This window comes from Cavia porcellus, unplaced genomic scaffold, assembly GCF_034190915.1.
Source record: "Cavia porcellus strain 051 isolate PalLab524CR breed Dunkin Hartley unplaced genomic scaffold, mCavPor4.1 scaffold_6, whole genome shotgun sequence".
Classification (NCBI taxonomy): domain Eukaryota; kingdom Metazoa; phylum Chordata; class Mammalia; order Rodentia; family Caviidae; genus Cavia; species Cavia porcellus.
Window position 1 is genome coordinate 43,031,774 of NW_026947489.1, and position 19,464 is coordinate 43,051,237.

Consider the following 19,464-nt stretch of genomic DNA (forward strand, 5'->3'; position numbering starts at 1 on the left):
AATGCCCATCGACCGAGGAATGGATAAAAAAGATGTAGTGTTTTTATACAACAGAGTACTACTCAGCACAAGGAAGGATAGACTCAAGGTTTTTATGGGTAAATGAATACAACTTGAGATCATACTCAAAAGTGAAATAAATCAGATTCACATGTACAAACATTGTATTGTAGTGTAAAAAAACTAGCAAGAAAGAGTAAATAAGATTCAAAAGGTATAATAGCTGTTGTGAAAGTGAAAGGGGAGGAAATTGCTCAAAAGGAAAGAACAACTGGGATATTGGAAAGGAGAAAAGAAAAAGGGGAAAAGTGTGTGTATATATATATATATATATATATATATATGCACACACACACATACACAAGATAGATAATTATACTGCTAATCTCCCTTCATCAAAAAGAATGATTTGTGCTTTCATTATTTAATCAATCTTTTAAGCCTATATTTTGTAATTCAAGCAAGTACTTTGAAGATAATATCCAATATATTAACAATTGTCAATCTATTGTCAGAAAATTCTGTATCATTTTTATTCTTTTTTCTTTAAAAAAAAAGTTTTGCTAGGTATGGTGGTACACACCTCTACTCCCAGCTCTCAGAAGTAAATAATAAAATTATTACATTACAACTCAGTCATTGTTTCATGAAAAGTATGAAAGATTTTATTATCTTTTTTTTTTGTTTTTGTACCAGGGATCAAACTCACAACCTCATGCTTGCCAGACATGCGCTTATGCCGCTGATCTAAACCCCCAGTCTGAAAGATTTTATTATCCAAATGCGTAATAAAATCAGCCAGGCATGGTGGTTTACATTCCTAATCCCAGCACTCAGAGACTGAGGCAGGAGGATCACAAGTTCGAGCTCAGTCTGGGTAACATAGTGACTTAGTGAGACTCACATATCTCAAAATGTCTCAAAATAGGACTGTAGCTCAGTACGAAGCCCAAGTACTACCACACACACACACACACTCGTGTGTGCACAGCACAGAAGCCTAGCTTATCAAGAATTTTGCTGCTTTCTGTAATGAGTGCTTTTTTCCCCCATAATCAGAAACTACTCTCTTTGTAATTTACAAATTATATAATGTTCTTTTTTTCCCTTTGGAGGTGATGTCTCACTATTTTGTCAGGCTGGCCTCAGATCCCCTGCTCTCAAGTGATCCTCCTGCTTCAGCTTCCTGGATGCAGAGACTAGCGCTAATTTGGTTGTATGTATATGAGAGAGAGAGAGACCGACAGACAGACAGGGTCTTTTTATTAAATTTCAGGCTGACCCCATGGCAGTCTTCCTGCCCCAGCCTCCCAAGTGCTGGGATTACAGGGGTGAGTCACATGTGGTCTGTATTTTTTTTTGTTTTTGTTTTTTTGGTGGGGTAGGGAGCAGAGTTTCACCATAAACTTGTTTTTCTTTTTCAAATCTATTTATTTCAATGAGAAAAAAAATTGTTTTTAAACACATCAGTTGGGACAACAGTGGTACATTGTGCATTGTCATCCCCAAATCATTCACCCAGAGCACAAGACATTTGCATTCAATTGTCCAAACAATATCGCACAAATCTTTCTCTTCAGTAAACTCAGAGAAATCAGTAGTCTATATTTTTTAATTAAAAATATTTTAACATGTAACTTTTCCCATGGGTGAAGAGACAAAAATGATTTCCTATAAAGGTGTCTTCCCCTCCTCCTACCTCATACAGTTAGTGTACCCCAGTCCCTTGTTTATTTTGAGAAGTCTGTGCCTAAAACATGCACATGGGTTTGTCTACACACATGATCAAAACAGTACCACCGTACATAGAGGTCTGTCTCCCACTGCAACATGCCTCCGTTGTTTAGTTTGGTTTGTTTGTTTGTTTTTTGTTTTGGTGGTTTTAGAGACTGAACCTAGTGCTTTTGCATTGAGCTACATTTCTAGCCCTTTTATTTATTATTTTGATTCAGGATCTTGCTAAGTTGCCCAGACTGGGCTTGAACTTGAGATTCTCCTTTCTCAGCCTTCCAGAATATACTAGTATTATAGGCATGTGCCACCATGCCCACCTCTCTTTTTTTGTTGTTTATGGAGATCATTCCATACCAATATGCAAGGAACAAGGAGCCTCATTCTGTTTGGGACTGCGTAAGATTCTATTGAATGGACATGCCATAATTTAATCTGCTACTTATGAGTGTTTAGTTTGCTCCTTTGGTATTATGGTGATAACATAAGCCTTTGTGTTATTCTATGCAAAATATGTTATTATATATATATCTGTGCAGAGTATAACTATAAGATGTCATCAAAGTGTAATTTTCATCAGAATAGGTAAGTGTCCATTTCATTAGGTATTTTTTTAAAACTATTTTTCTTCCAGTAACAGTGATTAAATCCAGAATCTTACATATGCTAGACAAGTTCTCCACACTGAGCTATATCCCCAGTCTTGTGTCTTATTTTGGAAGACTTACTGGGCAGCTTTACCTGTAATGCCATTCTGAAGATATTTTAGCAGAACTGAGAAACTGGAAGGATTACTTAGTGATGCTTTACTTTTAGACATTGATAACATTGATCCTGTATGTCATTCTAAAATAAACTGATTCTGCTTCCCTTTGAAAACATGGATTTTTCAAACATGGAAGTAAGTTTTATCTTGGTACAAATCATCTTTGTGTGTAAGACAGATTGAAGTCCGTGTGGTTTGGCTCTCTAGTAGCCTGTGCTTTCTGAATTATTATCTGTAAGGGTGGGGCATACTACCCATTTGTAGGGTTTGCATAAATAATTCAAATGTACATAATGTTACACAAGTTGTGCAGTAAGTAGATATAATCCAAGCATGCTACTTTTGGCAGTAATACTTGTATTTCTGCAGTCATTTATGAGAACAGTTCACAAGCCATGTAGAAGACATATGTCATTAGATTCTATGGTTTCTTAGATTGATAAAAATACATGGTATACCACCTGGTTTACAAGATTTGATTTTGTCAGACCAGGTTGTTAGCAGAATGAACTACAACTTCAAAGAATAAGGGTTTACCGTCTTTGGGGATAATCAAAATGCCGAGGCTTACTTAGCAAGCTGTTGCAAACAAAATTTTTTTTCCCTTATTTTCAGCTGTGAAAGCACTGTTAACATGTGTGTTAACATGCTGCTACTTAGGGGACAGTGATCACTTAGAAGATGAGATCTCTATGTCATACTTGTAATCAAAACTCACCTGACATAAGGCTTCCTCAGGAGTAGCACATACCTTTGTTGATAGAATCATTTTTACCATGGGTGCCATCTAGCAAATCAGTCCTTAAATTCAGCTTCACCACATAAATCAGTCACACAGTGAAACAGGTTGACTTCATGCCCACCATTCAGATTCCTTCTTAAGTTTTATATTTTTGCAGCAGTGAAAAGAAGTTCTCAGGTAAGGTGATCTGTACTGAGATGTGTATTCAAGAAGTGGAGGGTCATCTTGGATTATTAGGTATTAGATGGGTTTATGGAGAACGATGGGTGTTTTGTAGAAACGCTTGCTGCATAGAGGAATAGAGCAATAGGAAGAAGGGCTGCCAAGGTTTGCCCTTCGTTGTCTCTTAAAAAACATTTGAAAACTGTTGTGATTTAAGAAAACTTTCTGCCCTACCTGACTACAAAGGAGGGTTACTGAAAATAATGTCGATTCTGACATGTCAGATTGATATTGGAAACTTAATAAATATGTTAACTTGAAAGACTTAAACTGTAGTCCTCCCAAACAAAGAGAAAGGGAAAAAAATTAACCATATTTAAAAATTAAACATATTTAGAAATAAAGAGCAAAAGTTGATGACTTGAAGTTACCAGTATCTTTGGACTTTTTCTTCTGATTTGTTTTATACAATTTAAGTTTACCTGCTTTTGATTGAAAGGAATAATTTAGTTCCTTTTTTCCAACTCAGTCTCATTCATATGAGTACAGAGAAAAGTTGTGTGGTTTTCCTGGTTGTCTGTGCATACAAGTCATAGAACATCTGGCCATGTATAATATTTTCATTTCCACCCGATGTTTCATTCACTCCCTAGATACTGTGCTGCTGTTTTGTTTTTCTGTTCAGGTCTCCCATATTTTAAATGCATTTTCTGAGCTATTCCCCCTGGAGAAACCATATACTGTAGCAATTGAGACTTCCCTTTAACGGTTTGTCTTGTGTCTTGCACGTAGCATTTCCATTTCTTGCATAGATGAATGAGTTCTTTTTTCCTTGCTGACTATTAGGGCCTTGCCTTATGGAAAGGAATAGGGTGGTGAAGGGAAAATGTTTTCAGACCTTGCCTAGTCTTAATAGGGGTTTATGACACTTAGAATTTCAACTATTCCACTTCCATCTTTCCTAAGTCTGGTTGCAACATATTCAGTCAATATCCAAAGACTTAACAGATGACATATTGTGCAAGGAATTGGGAAAGAGTAAAGAGATGAAGGAGGTTTTATAAAAAGTGTGTGGGGGCAGGGGCGTTGTAAAGCATGGGCGCCAAATATGCCACAACCACTGCCTTGGTGGGAGTGTGTGAAAGGTGTGCAGTTGCATCATAGGTGTGCACGGGTACGTGACTGGTACAGAGGAGCCTTGCACACAGTGCAGGAGTTATGCCCAGTGGTCCTTCAGTAGGGGCAGCCTGAAGGTGCGCCATTTGTTCTCAGATTCACTGACTTTCCTTAGTGTTGCTGTGTCCCAAGCATCTTGCAGTACTGAGAGGGCCTGCTGTTTGGAGGGCCTTTTTTCATGGTAGGTGTTTCCCAGGCAGACTCAAGATGTACAGACATCCCCTTCCTCTCAAAGGGCTCACTCACATGTAGGAACTGGCATGTTTTACCTCTGAGTACTACCTTGGTCTTCTTAGGCTAGGAAGTACTCATTAAAACCAGAAGAAGCCAGTAGAATAGCAGTATTAGTGCTGTGGTCTTAATTGTAGTTTTAATCTTCCCAGTAAGACAGGTACAAAATTTTTCACCTTCCCACATTTGGTCAAGCAATGATATTTCTGGTTAGTATGGGTAGAGAGAGAGATGCTAACTAATCACAGTGTATCTTTTCTCTACTTCTTCCTTTGACAAAATAATGCCAGCTTCTTTCTCGAGGGGAACATTTTCTTTACAGGAATGTGGCGCCAAAGTAAAGGGGACCCACTGAAGAGAGCAGTTTAAGATGGAATCGAAGTAATGATAAGAGTGCAATGAAGATTTGTGGAGAAATCTTACGATGGAAACAATGGAGATGGCTCGAGTTCTGGGTCAGGTTTTTCCCCAAGGGAGATCTCACTATTTGCACTGTCTGCAATGCTAGAATGCTTTAGGAAAATCCTTTAACTCCTAAGGACATCTTACATAAACCCTAGAGAGGCTGGTCAGCTTATGAGGTTTTGCAAGTAAGACAGTGCTTCAGAAAGAGTCAGAAGGACTGGACACACAGAAGAGTTTTGGGTTTTCTTGACTGATGGTGCTAAGACGGGTGGGGAGAAGACCCCAACAGCCAGGCACTTGGCTGCTGTGGCTGGAGGACCCTTGCTCTTGGCCAAGGTGGCAGATGGCAGATGGCAGATCTTCTGGCAGGAGTGCCCTCCAGCCTGGCCCACGTGTGCTGGTGGTTTTCTTCATGGTGCACATTTAGCCAAGTGCAGCTCCTTTGGTCTGACCAATTTGTCCCCTGCTATTATGCCTGATCAGTGATGTTACTGACCTTTGCCCAGGCTGGAAAGGTGTCCAGGTGGAAGAGACTAACTCCCCAGGTGTTGATGGCTACCATCACTATCACCAAACCAATGACGTTGACTCCCAGGCCAGCTTTCACCTGCAGACACAAGCCAATGGCACACCCTAATCACCATGACCAGGTAGCAGCACATGTTTCCAAGAGAGCTATTGTCTAGGCCCCCAGCCTTGACCTTGCTCCACCAATGGGGCCCTGACTGTTGTAATCACTACCTGGACTGCTCATGTTCAGGTGGCACAGGACTCTAGAAGACTAGAAACAGAGGGATTGGGGCTGGTACAGGGCAATCATCTCTACTTGTCAGCAGCATTCAGTTTACAGTGGACATAATTACTTGGGACACTGATCTTGGAATGCTAAGAGGTATTTCTGCAGTGAAATAGGGAGATAGAACTTTTAGGAGGGGTATTACTGTTTGGATGTTAATTGCCCCCCACATCTCATGCTGAAGGCTTTGTTGTTAGCTGACAAGTTTTAGGGGAAGTGCCTGAATCATGAGGGTTCAGTCTTCCATCTTGGATTAACCTATTGATGCAATCACAGTTTGATGGAAATAGGTGGTGGGATCTAGTTGAAGGGAGTGGATCACAGGCTTTTGATCTTGAGGATTCTGCTGATCCCAGGCTCCCTTCTCTTGTGTTCTTTCCCTGGCTGCCATAGGTGTGAGCAGCTTTGCTTCACACCCTTCTTTCTCACCTCAGGCCCACAACAATGAAATTCCTAACCGTGGACTAAAACCTCTGGATCCTTGAGCTGTTCTAGACCTTTTTCTTTAAAGGTGGTTTTTCTCGGTTATTGGTCACAGTGATGAAAAGCTAATATAAGGGCTGTATTACATGAAGGCTTTGCCACTTTCACCTTTTACCCCTCCACGGAACAGCTCAGAGAAATAGGGCACCTTGGGAGGCATAAGTCAGCTGCCTTTGCCAGTTGTTCTACCAGAAGCTGACAAAGGCCCGTGAGCTTCCCTGACCTCTTCCTTTGGGGGAACTGCACCTCAGTGACTCCAACCCATTGTTTGCCATGGCATTGATGCAGGTGGATGGGTTTATGAGAGACCATGGACTGGCTGAGCTAGGGCCAGATGGGAAAATGTGTGCAGGAAGGACAGCTGCTATCCTTCCAGGAAGTAACCAAGTATATAGCATGTAGCCAAACTGGTCCACTAACTGGTGTTAAAGTGGGACAGTTCAAGGAAGGAAAACAGGCTGGAAATTGTTTCAGGCAAATGACTGACCTGTCCTCTTTCTCTTGCCTCTGACTGAAAGTCTGAACTTCTCTGTGGTTGGTCCTGGGCCACTGGACCTTCGGTGTGGATAATAGCCTGTTCTTCCTAGCAGCTGGGAGGGCAGGTTCTGAGGAGCTGAAGTATTCAGTTGTGATCTCGCTTAGTAAGATGAGATTGAAGCTGGATTTAGTGTCCTAGCAGGGCTAGGACACAGGGCAGGCTGGTTTCTTGGCATTCAGTGCCTTAGACAAGCACTGTCTGTTCATTAGACTCCAGCATAGGAAGCGGATGAAGGTTCATGGTGGGGGTGCACAGGAGGAGAAGTGTGAGGCAGAACTAACTCAGTGTGAGCTGCCAGAAGGTTATATCGGCAAGAGAGGGCCTGGCCGCCTGTCCCTGAAGTAGCACTGATAACTTAGATGAGCAGTTTATGAGTGAGAGGACAGGAATATTTACCACCAGCCTCAAACAGTTTCTTCCTTTTTTTTGGTATTTTAGAGGGCTGTTGACACTAAGTCCCAAAAATTGCACAGAGTGACTTTCAGCAAGGGCAGATCTTCAGATGCTCAGACCTCAGTAATTCCTATCAGTTTGTTTACCCTTTCTTCCACCCCCATCAGCACTGGGTATTAAGAGTATTGTGAGAGTGTAGGCTGAGGGAGGTGGAGACAGACACCTTTGGTACCAAGGTCAAAGGCAAAATGTCTCTTTTAGGCCATCTCTAAAACTCTGCTGAGAGCAAAGCAATGCACTGTGAAGGCCTCATTTCACTGTGTTGCTTCAGGGCTTAGAGAACTGAACTGAAAGAGCCTAGTCTCATAAATACCTTCCTCCTGTGTCATACAGTTTCTTATCCCTCATCTTCTGTGAATAAATCAGTAAGTTTTAGGGTAAATATCCCCTCTCCTACTCTGTAGAAGTGGAAGCACACGTCTGTGCAAGCTCATGCCTCCTGTAACTGGGTGCTGTCCTGTGCCTGTTCCAACTTTCTCCATTCCTGTTCATCCAGGAAAGGGTGGGGAGGGCACATTGCTGCTTTTCTTAGAGCTATGGACCAACCAAGAGTCCTTTGACAGATACCACTCATTCTCTCACGCTGAACAGAGTTAGACACACCAGGGCACTGGAACAAAAAGTAAACTTCAGGAGACGGCTGTGTGGCCAGTCATCCCTACTCTTGAGGCACTGGGCCTAGGGAAGAGGGTGCCCACCACTCACCATGTCTTTGATCTGGCAATGCCCATAGCTGAAGACAATGGCGTTGGGGGGGTTGCCCACTGGCAGCATCACTGCAAAGGAGATGCACATGGTGACCGGGATCAGGGTGTAGAGTGGGTTAATGTGCAGTGTTTCAGACTAGGAGAAGAGAGAAATCACAGAAACATTAACTTTGAGGTTTGGCTCACATTTTTTGTGCACAAACATGCTTTATTTAAATGGTGGCTTGGGTAACCTTGGTTGAACACTGAGCGGGTGAGATCCCTGACCTCCAAGATGTGCAGTGTTCTTGGCAACCTGAATGAGCCCCTACTGTTCACTCACAGAAGCTCAGCTAATTCTAGAAGGGATGTTTAATTTTTTTTTTTTTTATATCACCAAGTCTTTTTGGTTTTAGTCTTGAGGCAGGGTCTTGCTAAATCACCAAGTTGTCCAGGTTGGGCTCAAACTGCCTCAGTTTTCAAGAGTGCTGGGATTACAAGCATGCATCACCGTAGCCAATTTAAACTTTGTTGCTTAGTGGAGAAATCTACTCAAACAAAATTCTCACAAATAAGCTACTTTGATTGAAGCATAAGGATCCCACACCTTTTGGGTGCACAGCTGAGGGTTTTTTTTTCCCTAAGAAAACTAAACTGCTTGATTTAGGACTGAACCTATGATCTTGGTCTCAGTGTTGCTGCACTTTCACTAAACGCACTCCAGTGTGCACGCAGCAAGGTGACGGACAGGAGAAACTGAAGACACTAAGCAATGAGCAGGGAGTGGCCGGAGAGAGTTCGGGCTTAGAAAACATGAGGAGTCTGCTTCCCTGGGGCAAGTTGGGGATTCCACCTTCTACAAAGGGACAGATACAGCTTGGGCATTACCTTTGGGGCTGCTTCACCAGGCTGAAACCTAGCAGGTGGTGCCTTCTCCTGTCCCACCACTAACAGACTGACCTGCTGTATGGGGTGAGCCCATGGGAGCTCAGCATCTCCCAGGGCACAGTGGAATTGGGTAGAGGTGACGATGGTTGTTAGACTTGTGCAGTTGGTGTTTGCAGCTATGTATTTTGCTCTGTTTTCTGTTGCTTTTCTGGGCCTATCATTAGGTTTCATCTCAGCAGAGAAAGATTGATGATGACTATGGGGAAATGGAACTCTAGGGCTTTAAGGTTGTTGAGTCCTTTCTTCTGTTTTCATTCAGGACTGCCCTTGAACTAATGCTCCTCTGCTGGTGGAAGAGTTTCTAAAACTTTTGCTGTCATTTATTAATGTATCTTATGTATTAATTGCCATGTGACTTCATGCTGTGGTTTGAGCTTCAGTTAGTGAAAGCTGTGGGCCGCCAGGAGGAGAGGGTTTGGTCATGGAAGCTGCTCTCTGGAGCCAGCCCTCCCGTATCTACTCACCAGGCTGCACACAATGGGCAGGAAGATGGTGATGGTGGCCGGATTGCTGACAAACTCTGTGACAATGGATACCAGGACGCATGCCAGCAGAGTCACAGCCCATGATGGAAGGCTGCTTAGGCATAGCATCTGCTGCCCAATCCATGTGGAGAGGCCAGAACTCTGCAGGAAGATGTGTTCAGGTAAAAGGTCAGGTGGGTTCTTAGACTTTCAAGGGTCAGAAGTGCTGGCTGGGAAGGACCACTTGGGCTCATCTAGTCTATCTTTAGACTGACCAGAGCCAGGGGCAGCCGCATCTTAGATTCAGTCAGTTTTGTGCCCCAGAAGTACCTTTCCTATGATTTTGTCTCATTCAGTCTTTGGTTGCTGTATCCTCTTCTAGGACTGTGGCTAGACAAGGGTTGGAGGCCTTCGCTCCCCCTTCACCCCTCAATATCAGTCTCTGCCTGTCTCCAGCCTGACTTCCTCACTCTGTGCATCAGTTCAACAGTGCCCTTTCCACAGAGTTCCAAGTTCATCCTTTCTTCTGCTTTTGAACTCCATGTCTTTTTATCTCCTAAGGAGGGAAACAAGCTAGCAACCTCTTTAGATAGCAGTTTGTCTTGCATTCCATTTTTTAGGGCATGCAGACCTGAACACTGGAAGTTTCTTATGTGTAACAAAGGGTAAGGGATTAGAAGTCTATCTTAATTTACTGCCTCCCTTGCCTATAGCATAGTCATTCAACTCCAACCTATTTCAGGTTCAAGTCCCATCGTGGCTGGCATCTACTGGCTGCCATTGCTTTTGGAAGATGGAATCTTTTTCGGTAGCATCATTTATCCACTCAAATGAATAATATTTCCATTTGGAATAATTTATTGGGTTGGAAGATGTTCATCTGACAAAGGTGAGGGCTACCCCTTGTCTCCTAAAAAATAAAGGACTGAGGTTTTTGTTTTGATACTGGGGATTGGATTAACCCAGAGCTTTGCATTGAGCTATACCCTTAGCCCTTTTAAAACTTGTTGAGACAAAATCTTGCCACGTTGTCCAGGCTGGAGGTGGGTTTGCGGTCCTCCTGCCTCAGCCTCCCATAGTGCTGGAATCACAGTTGTGTATCCCATGGCCAGCTACCACTGAGTTTGTATACTAAAAACCTTTTGGTTGCCATATGTATTCTCCCTTCTCTCCCTTGTATGGCAACATGCTCAGACTCTTGTAATGGTTCTCTTAGAGATTGCAATAAAGCGATGGAGGGTAGGGGCAGAAAGGAAGCTGAGACATGTCATGATTCTTCCAGCTGTAAGTCCTGCTCCTTGTGCTTTACTGTTACCACCTTCACCAGACGGTCTGCACGTAGTTTCTCAAGCTCATCACAAGTTCATTTGATCTCTATAGCACCCTGAAGGCCCTCAGAGTTCTCTAGATGTAGCCATTTCAGCGTGGTGAACTTTTTCCCTTTGTTTTTTCAATGACCGATAGGGGCTGACCTGGTTTGTGGACCTTGCCCCAATCCATGGTTGGTCCAGCACCTTACAGCCCACAGGAACTTGCTCATTAGTCACAGGCAAGAGGGAGGACCAGTTGAGTGGAAATGGTACGTTTTATGAAAAAAAGAAAGTGGTTTTATTTACCATGTTATACAAATAGTAAATAAAGTGAAAGAATTTCATGGCAATTAATTTTCCAGCAGAACTCTTTTTATACTGTAATTTGAAATGAATGGATAAATTAGATTGTCAAATTAGAAAAAACACAACACAGGAAGGCTTAATTTTTTAAATCCTTGGTATGAAAACATGTCACATTGCATTTTCCTGACTATTCCCAAGACTCTGAAATTATTTCAGACTCAAAATCATATAGATTTTACTTGAGTTGTTATAGTATTAACATTAATAGAGTTAACAGGTTTTAAAGAGAGAGCCGCTAGGTTATCTGTAAGATATGCATGATTTTGATTAAGAAAAAAGTCATGTTGGCCTAGACTTAGACCAAAACTAATGAAATTCATTAAAGATAAATATAATAACTTGTTTTTGGAATTAGAAATATCGACAGAATAGACTAAAAGGATTAACATTTAATAGTGGCCACTGATAAAAAGAATGAAGGCTTGTAATAACTACAATTTTAGCAGAACTGTTGACATGCATGCCAGGAAGTCTTATAAAAGCTTCTTGAAAATTCAGGTGGTGGGCTGGGGATTTAGCTCAGTGGCATAAGCGCCTGCCTGGCAAGCGTGAGGTTCAAACCCCGATACCCCCCCCCCAAATAAGAAAATTCAGGTGGTGCTTATGTCAGAGGTGTGAGGCAGACTTGGATAAAATAACTAGTCCACTTGCAGCACATTGACCACCAGATCATGTTGGAATAAAACCAAAGCAAGCTGGTGAGTCCTGAGGTGAGAGACAAGGATGGTAACCATCTTAAAGAATGGTTAAAAGGGCTGACCAGCTTTGTTTGGAAGAAAAATCTAGTAAATGTATTTATTTTAATAATTAACTACGTAGGACAACGTACCAGAGAATAGAGCCACAGCTGACAGTGATATTACACAGAAAATAGAGAGCTGGCCTGAGTTAGAGAGCTTATTCTTGGCACAGGGAGTGCCCTGTTCCTGGGGAGTCCATCCCAAGGCTGTGCTGGAGAGAAACATCTCACTGGGGAGGAGATGGGCTCAGTGTCCTGTGAGGTTCTGGTCCAGTTAGGATTTTGTAACTCACTGATCAACGTTTAGGCCCATAGTGAATGGGCAGTCAGGGTGGCCACATTTGGGGTGAGTTGATACACATAGACAAAGTAGAGGGGAAATGATCTGGATCTTAATGTGATTCATCCTTAGGATTGTTCTTTTTTCAGAAAGGGTTGACACTTTAGGGAGTTCAACTATTTCCCACTAGCCTCACTAAAATGGTCTGCTCCTGAATGTCCCAACTAGGAAATTAAGAAAAAAAAATTTTTTTCAATCAAGAAATTTTTACATCATATTCAATAAAGATTCTTTGAAGCCAGGTGTGGTAGTGTACACCTGTAATCTCAGCACTTGCGAGTCTGAGGAGGAAGATCACTGTGAATTTGAGGCCAGTCTGGGCTACAAAGTAAGTTGTAGGCTGGCCTGAACTGCATAATTAAAATCTGTCTCAAAAAGAAAAAAAAAAATTAGACTGTACTGTTGACCTATACATTCAGACAGCATCAGTACAGTCTACCACATCAGCACTTGAGGCCTCCCTGGACCCTTACAGACCCACTGCCTGTCCCTGCTCTCAGGTCTCAGAAGGAGATGGCTGCAAAACCCAGTGAACCTTTGGCTGGTGGGGATATGGGACTGTAAAGGATGTATGAATGCCCTTGTCCATGACCCAGGGCAGCTGACCTGAACTCTGTTCCCAGCTGCACTAGGAAGGTCAGGAAGCGATAGAACATCTGTCCTGATCTACTGCTGCCCTTCCCTGTGACCTGGTGACCATGTAGACTCCCTCAGCTACTTTGGGCCTTTTCGCCCAAGGGTAGAGGTTCTGGATGAACATTGGACCTATGAGAAAAGAACTGAAGGATTACCTTGCTGCCAGAAGCCAGGGCATAGCCTCCGCCCACCAAGATGACAATCTCCCAGGGCATGGTTTTCTGGAAGTCCTTCCACGTGATGATGGGTTCAATCCCCAGGGAGCACTCATAGTTTGTCCCTGGATCACAGAGGGAGAGTAGTGGGGAGCCGGGTAAGCCTTGCCTGGCATGGCTTATGGAGATGGGGGGCTAGTGGATGAATTGGAGGATCTGGGAGACAGTCCTGTTTTAGGGAGGCTGACTTGGGCATTCCCAGCTTCTTCCCTTGAACCTCCTCTTACCGTCATTCTTTTTCCCAAAGCAGGGCTTCTTGGCTGGAATGAGGAAAAGAAGGAAGCCGAGGAAGACGGAGACTGTGGCGTCTGTGCGGTAGCCTTTCCTAGCAAAGAGACAAATATGGCTGCAAGAGGAGGTCACGGCAGTCTTGGTGAACACAGTGCCTCTTTTTAGGACCTAGTCTAGGGGTGACAGCAACCGAATTCCCGGTGCTGCCATAGTGGCTTGCAGTGGATTCATGGGCAATGCTAGTGTCTTGGCGTTGGGCCTGGTGAGCAGACATGCCTCAGTGGTAGCTGATGGGGCTGTGAATTGGGGCAAGGCCTAGAAAGAGTAATCAAGAACTGTTTAGGTGAGGAACAGCAGAAAAGCCTGAGCCTTCTTTTCTGTGGGGTCATATTCCTTGGGTGTCCTCCAAAAATGAGAAGCTGGTGCTGAGAGAACTTGCATCTGCACCTGGGGATCTGGGCCCTTGGGACCACGGGCAGGGGTGGCCCGGAAGCTGGTGTGTGTCTCCTGGTATTTCCTTCCTTCCAAAGTTTCAGCTCTGGAAGTCCTTTAACAGTTGGTACTTTATACACAGTTTTTCCTTTTAACTCACAGCAGCCTGTGAAACAGCAGAGGTTGTAGCTGCTTTTTTAAGTCCCACAGCTGGACAGTGGCAGCCCCAGATCCCAGCCATTGATAGGAACTCCAAATATGGTATCTCCCTGACTTCACACTGCTGCTTCTCTAGAAAGAGCCTCTAGGAAGGCTTCCTGGTTTGTGCCTTCTCTGAGAGCTGTGGACATGGGGCATCTGCTGGTGTTTACTGTCTGAGGAGTGGCAGAAGAGATGGTTCGCAAGGAGGAAACCGTATCACTTACTTTTCAAAGAAGGAATCCCAGCCGGGGACAAAGCCAGGCTCCCGAGTAAACCACAGCACAGTCATCAGGATGAAAAAAAATCCAGTCACCATCTCAGGGTAGCTGTAAAATAAAGCAAAGCAGAGCTACTCCAGGAACTAGGGAACTTCTTGTAGCTTTTGCACTTTACTTTTAGAATCTCCTGGATTCATAATTTGAACACTTGAGACATAAAGCAGTCACCGCTGAACCACCAGAGTGGCTGGCAGTGCAGAGGGAAGAGCAAAGCCAGAACATGTGGCGTTCGCCATCCTTCCTAGAGAGGTCTGGGCAGGAAAACACACAGCACTGAGGTTACCAAACAGCGTCACCTAAGGCCCGTGAGGAGCATGACGGGCAGTGAGCACCCTCAGACACTGTGTGGCGGCCTGGGTGTCCATATGATCTTTCTGAGTCCACTTAACCATGCAAATCGGGAATCTTAAATTAGGACATTCCCTTCATCTGAGACTAACTGGAAATCTATACTGAACTATTACCCATAGAAAAGTGGAAACAGTCATTTTGTTGTTAGTCTACCGATATTTCATGACACCAAACACATTTTGATACAACTACAGTATATGTTAAAGCGGGATGTGTTCATCAGTAATCATATTTCCACAGCAGAATTAATACTATAGGGACATAGTAACAATACAATGTTAAACAAGAAAAGGATACACAGCATATATCAGTATAAATTTTACCAAAAGACATAATTTTGCACAGAAAAGGGTGGAAAAAAATATCTTAAAGGAGTGAACAGTTAATACTGGGATGCTAATGAATTCAAGACAATTTTAATTTTCCCTAATACTTGTATTTTATAAAGTTCTACAGTGAATACACATTCCTTTTATAACTTAAAAGCTTTAAAGACTAAGTTTCTATCAGAATCACACTTAACCAAAGTTGTATGTGCCAACTGCTGTAAGAGGTGAAATCACGTTAAAGAGAACCCTGGGGCACTGTGTGAATTCTTATAGCAGTGGCTGAGGATTGGTTACTGATTTTTTTTTCCTTTTTATTTTTTTTTGGCTGTACTGGGGATTGGGCCCACAGCTAGGTCCCCAGTCCCTTTTATTTTTCATTTTGTGACAGAATTTCACCAAATTGCCCAGGTGGGCCTCTAATTTGTAATATTTCTGCTTTGGTCTCCTTAGTATCTAGGATTAACAGGTATATGCCATGGTGCCTGGGTATGTAGTGAATTCTTAGAACTTCTGTATTCAAGTCTGTATTTGATCTGTGTGGTATTTTAAATACAGCACCAATCCAGGTGTTGTGGCACAATCCTGTAATCCCAGTGCTTGGGAGGCTGAGGCAGGATGATTACCATATGTTTGAGGCCTGCCTGGACTACACAGTGAGTTCAGGACCATCCTGAACTTAATATTGAGACCCTGTCTCAAAAAACAAAAATTAAGTACAGCACCAGGTCCCCCGGAGCCTAGGAGTGGCCACAGGATTACTGTGGTGGCCCATTTGAGCAACATAAGGCATCCTGACTTTGGAAGAAACTAGTGTATACCAAGGGCTGTTCAGTATTTCTGTTGTTTTTATTTCTTCTGCCTCATCCATGGGTTCCACATCATGCCAAGGGCTATACTTCAGACTGAACACAGCCGAGGGGAGAGATAGCCACTGAAATCTGGACCAGCTTGGGTTTGGCATCAAATAGGACCTCCTCAGTGCCTGTACTTGTGGCTGTGGGACATCACCCTGGGGTCAGGGGCTGCCAGGAACATGGCTGCTCCTGCACTTCTCCATCCAGCTGTGCCTGTGTCCTGGAGAAGGGGCAAAGGGCTGCATGACTTTTACCTAATGTCTCCCAGTTTCTCATACTCCTCCTGGATCCTCCTCTCTGACAGTTCTTCCCTCTTGGTCTTCTTCTTCTTGCTCAGAGAACAGGTCTCTCTAAAGCTGAGAAGGGAGAATGAACACAACAGTGGGGAAAACATGCTTCTGAGGCCCACAGGAGGACAGATATTAAACTGTCACTAGACCACCCACTGCTGTGGTCTTTCTCCTCACTCTGTCCCTCTGTTCCTCTCCTATTGTCAGTGCTTCTGTCTGCCCCATCACCCAGCCTCCCTTTTACCTTCCCTCAGCCCTTTGAGTCTGTATGTCTGTGTCTTCTCTGGCGTATCAACGTGAGGTAAAAGGGACTTGTGCGTAGGGTATTTACATGGGGTTGCTTCTACACACTTGTTCACAATGTAAGAATCTATGTGATGTGGTATGCACATCAGCATGTATGTGTCTGTGTCCCCCCCCCCCCCAAAAAAGGTGAGTATGTGTATGTGCAAACATTCATCTGTCTAGAGATAAGGCCTCTATGGGGGTAAAAGTGGGTGTTAGTTTTATGTCACAGTGTTGGAACTATCCAAGTACACAGCTGTCACTGAGGTGATAGCAGTCTCTGAGTTAGGAGGAAGTCAGCCCAGAGAACATTCCTTGACCAGTGGAGTTCTGGGCTCAATGAGCTGTTTAGTATCATACACATCTTCCCTGTAAGTGATCAAATGGATAATATGAAGAAAAGGCTTCCTAAGCAGATTACTATGAGAAATAGTATCACAAGGGATATGTCTAATTTGGTATTTTGAGATATGTGAGCATATTCCATACATAAAGTACAAATTTAACATTTGTCTACAAAATTAAACTTAACACAACTTTTACTTGGAATCGTATTTCTAAGGGTACATGAAATTACTGCATATGCTTTGAGAGCAATGAAACTTCATTAAACATGCTCCAATCCAGACTTAAATCATCCAAGCCCTCTAGCCCATTACTTTGATTTAAGAATATTTCATTGTAGAACTGAAAGTGAAGTGCAGAATTCAGGAAGAGAGACAGGAAGAGGCCGTGCCTCATGTGTTCACTGCACTGTCCTCAGCAGCCCTGCAGGGAGCAGTGAGTACCCTCCAGGATGGTGCCATGGCCTTTGGTTGGATGGCAGAGCTGTGGTGCCTTGCTGGCCAGGTGTGGGACTTACTTGCAACCCAGAAACAGCCAATGCATCCAGAACCAGCTGATGACCAGCATGATGAGGGATATGGGGAAGCTGAAGAGGAACCATGTGCCAAAGTTGACCACATCTGCAGCTGGATACTGGCTGGAGGGAGACACCAGATCAGCAAATTAGAAAGGAAAGGATTTCGGCATGGTTGGTATTTGGAGGTGATAGGTAAATGTTCCTTAAGAAGACATACGGCAAGGCTAAGGAGAGATAATGAAGGCAGCATGGTAGGACATTATCTAGAACTTGTGTATTAGTTGCAACTCTACAGAGGTCAGATAATGAACGAAGTAAGCTAAACAGGCTTCTAAGCCACTAAAATCAGTACTAGTAAAGTGAATACACTTTGCAGCCAGGATGTGTTCACCTTTAAGTTACATAAATACCAGTCTGATAAGCTACTCATCTCCCTTTTCAGACCACAGAAAATGGTGAGGGAACTCTGGTGTTCTGTATTATAAGCCCTCTGAAGGAATGTGAATGAAGGGGACATCACCACCCTGTCACCACATCAGATGTCTGTGTTTCCCTCCTTATTTTTTATTCACTGTATTCTAATATGGTAGTCATTCCCTTTCATGAAACATTTCCCTCCTTGGGGAGAACAGCACTGGTATGCCCAGGTTTTCTCTTTCCTGTCTGATAGGAGATTGGTGTGTTCTTCTCTCTTTTGGAGTCTACTTTAGATATTTGAGCTTAATCTTCATGTCCTTTGTTCCCCTTTATACTCTTCCAAATGATTTCTACCCCAATGGCTTCTGTTACCAACGGGCAAAATGGAAATGGGGACCCTTTCTCAGAGACTATTACCAATTTCTAAAGATCAAGGATGTAACTCAGTGGTAGACTGCTTGCTAGCATGCATGAGGCCCTGAGTCCCATCTCTGTGCTCCTTCTGGAGGCCAAGACTCCAAATCTGTCCCTGTAGCCTAAATATTTTTCAGGAGATTCAGAGCCAGTATCTCCAACTAGACATCCCAACCTCTATGTCGACTTAAAAAAATATTCTTTAACTTTTCTGTCTGTTTCTCTGGCTGCTAAAGTCAAAAGCTGGAAAGTTGGCTTGGTCTCTCTTACTAATCCTACCAAGACTCATCAAGCTCCCCTCAAGTAACTCAGGCTGACCATTCCTTGGTCCCTCGGTCACTATCATCTGAAACCACTGTCATCCAGCACTTCTCGGTGGCAGTGTCCTACATTGTCTTTCTCCTTTTCAGCATGTTCTCCAATTTGGTACCTAGAGTGAATTTTTAAAACTATAAATCTGCTCATCTAACTCCCTGCCTTTTGGTGACATCCAAGCTCTTTCTCCGGCCTTGCGGAGTACTCCGGCCTTTGCCTGCGTGTCTCTTTGGCCTCCTCTGCCCTTCTGCCAGTTACTTCTACAGGCTCTGCTCTCCTGTCTTGTCTGGAAAATCTCCTTTTATCTGGTTTTCTCTGGCTCACCCTTCAATGACCACTTCCTCCCCACCTCTGTGGGGAGTGTTTTCTCCCACACAGGCGAGCATTCCTCGCAGAAGCTGGGATTTCCCTAGTCATCCTCAGCTGTAAAGACTGCCTTTCTTTTCCCTCTTGGGAAAGAAGCCACCCTGCCTCCTCTGGGCTACTCCCTCAGCACTGGCCCAGTTCCTGATGCCCTTTGGGTGGTGATTGGTAGACATTTCTTGACTGAGTGAATGACTTACTTGTTGAAATGTTCCAGGAAAATAAGGCTGGTGGAGGTGCCAATGATGGTGGTCAGGCCGCCAATGGTCGCAGCGTAAGATATGCTCAGGGAGAGACACTTGCAGACCATCTGGTCATGCTGAGATCGGTACTTTCTGTTCAGCTCCTGGTTCCTGGAGCCTTGGGTCAGCACTAGTGGCTTTTCCTACCAGAGGAAAAAAAACCAGCTTGGGGTTCCAGCACACAGAGCCCCAGAGGTGGGAGGCACCATGGTTCAGAGGGAAGGTTTCCAGTTTGGTGTCAGAAAGATGAATTCCAGTTTCTACTGTGTACCAGCTAGGGCATGCCTTGAGGTGCAGTAAAGTGGGGAAAACTGTATCCTCTGTGCTCTACTGTGAAGAGTAAGTGAAGTAATGAATGTAGAGCCCTTAGATCATGTCCTAGTATTTAACTCATGGTAAGCTATTACAATTAT

At 43.6% G+C, this 19,464-nt stretch overlaps 1 protein-coding gene across 4 annotated transcripts in view; it reads right to left on the bottom strand.

Moving 5' to 3' along the window:
• Positions 1-76: 76 nt before the first annotated feature.
• The window catches only part of Slc13a4 (solute carrier family 13 member 4), a 44,168-nt gene continuing 24,780 nt past the window's right edge, over positions 77-19,464 (bottom strand). For all 4 annotated transcript variants that reach the window (XM_063250549.1, XM_003475536.5, XM_063250551.1 and 1 more), the window contains 9 exons: positions 19,010-19,194; positions 17,301-17,420; positions 16,118-16,219; positions 14,276-14,377; positions 13,415-13,512; positions 13,128-13,252; positions 9,582-9,743; positions 8,189-8,326; positions 77-5,820 (listed from right to left, as the gene is read on the bottom strand). In XM_063250549.1, coding sequence (XP_063106619.1) covers positions 5,683-5,820; positions 8,189-8,326; positions 9,582-9,743; positions 13,128-13,252; positions 13,415-13,512; positions 14,276-14,377; positions 16,118-16,219; positions 17,301-17,420; positions 19,010-19,194 — 1,170 coding nt within the window. In that variant the 3' untranslated portion in view covers positions 77-5,682. The remainder of the gene's footprint in view (positions 5,821-8,188; positions 8,327-9,581; positions 9,744-13,127; positions 13,253-13,414; positions 13,513-14,275; positions 14,378-16,117; positions 16,220-17,300; positions 17,421-19,009; positions 19,195-19,464) is intronic.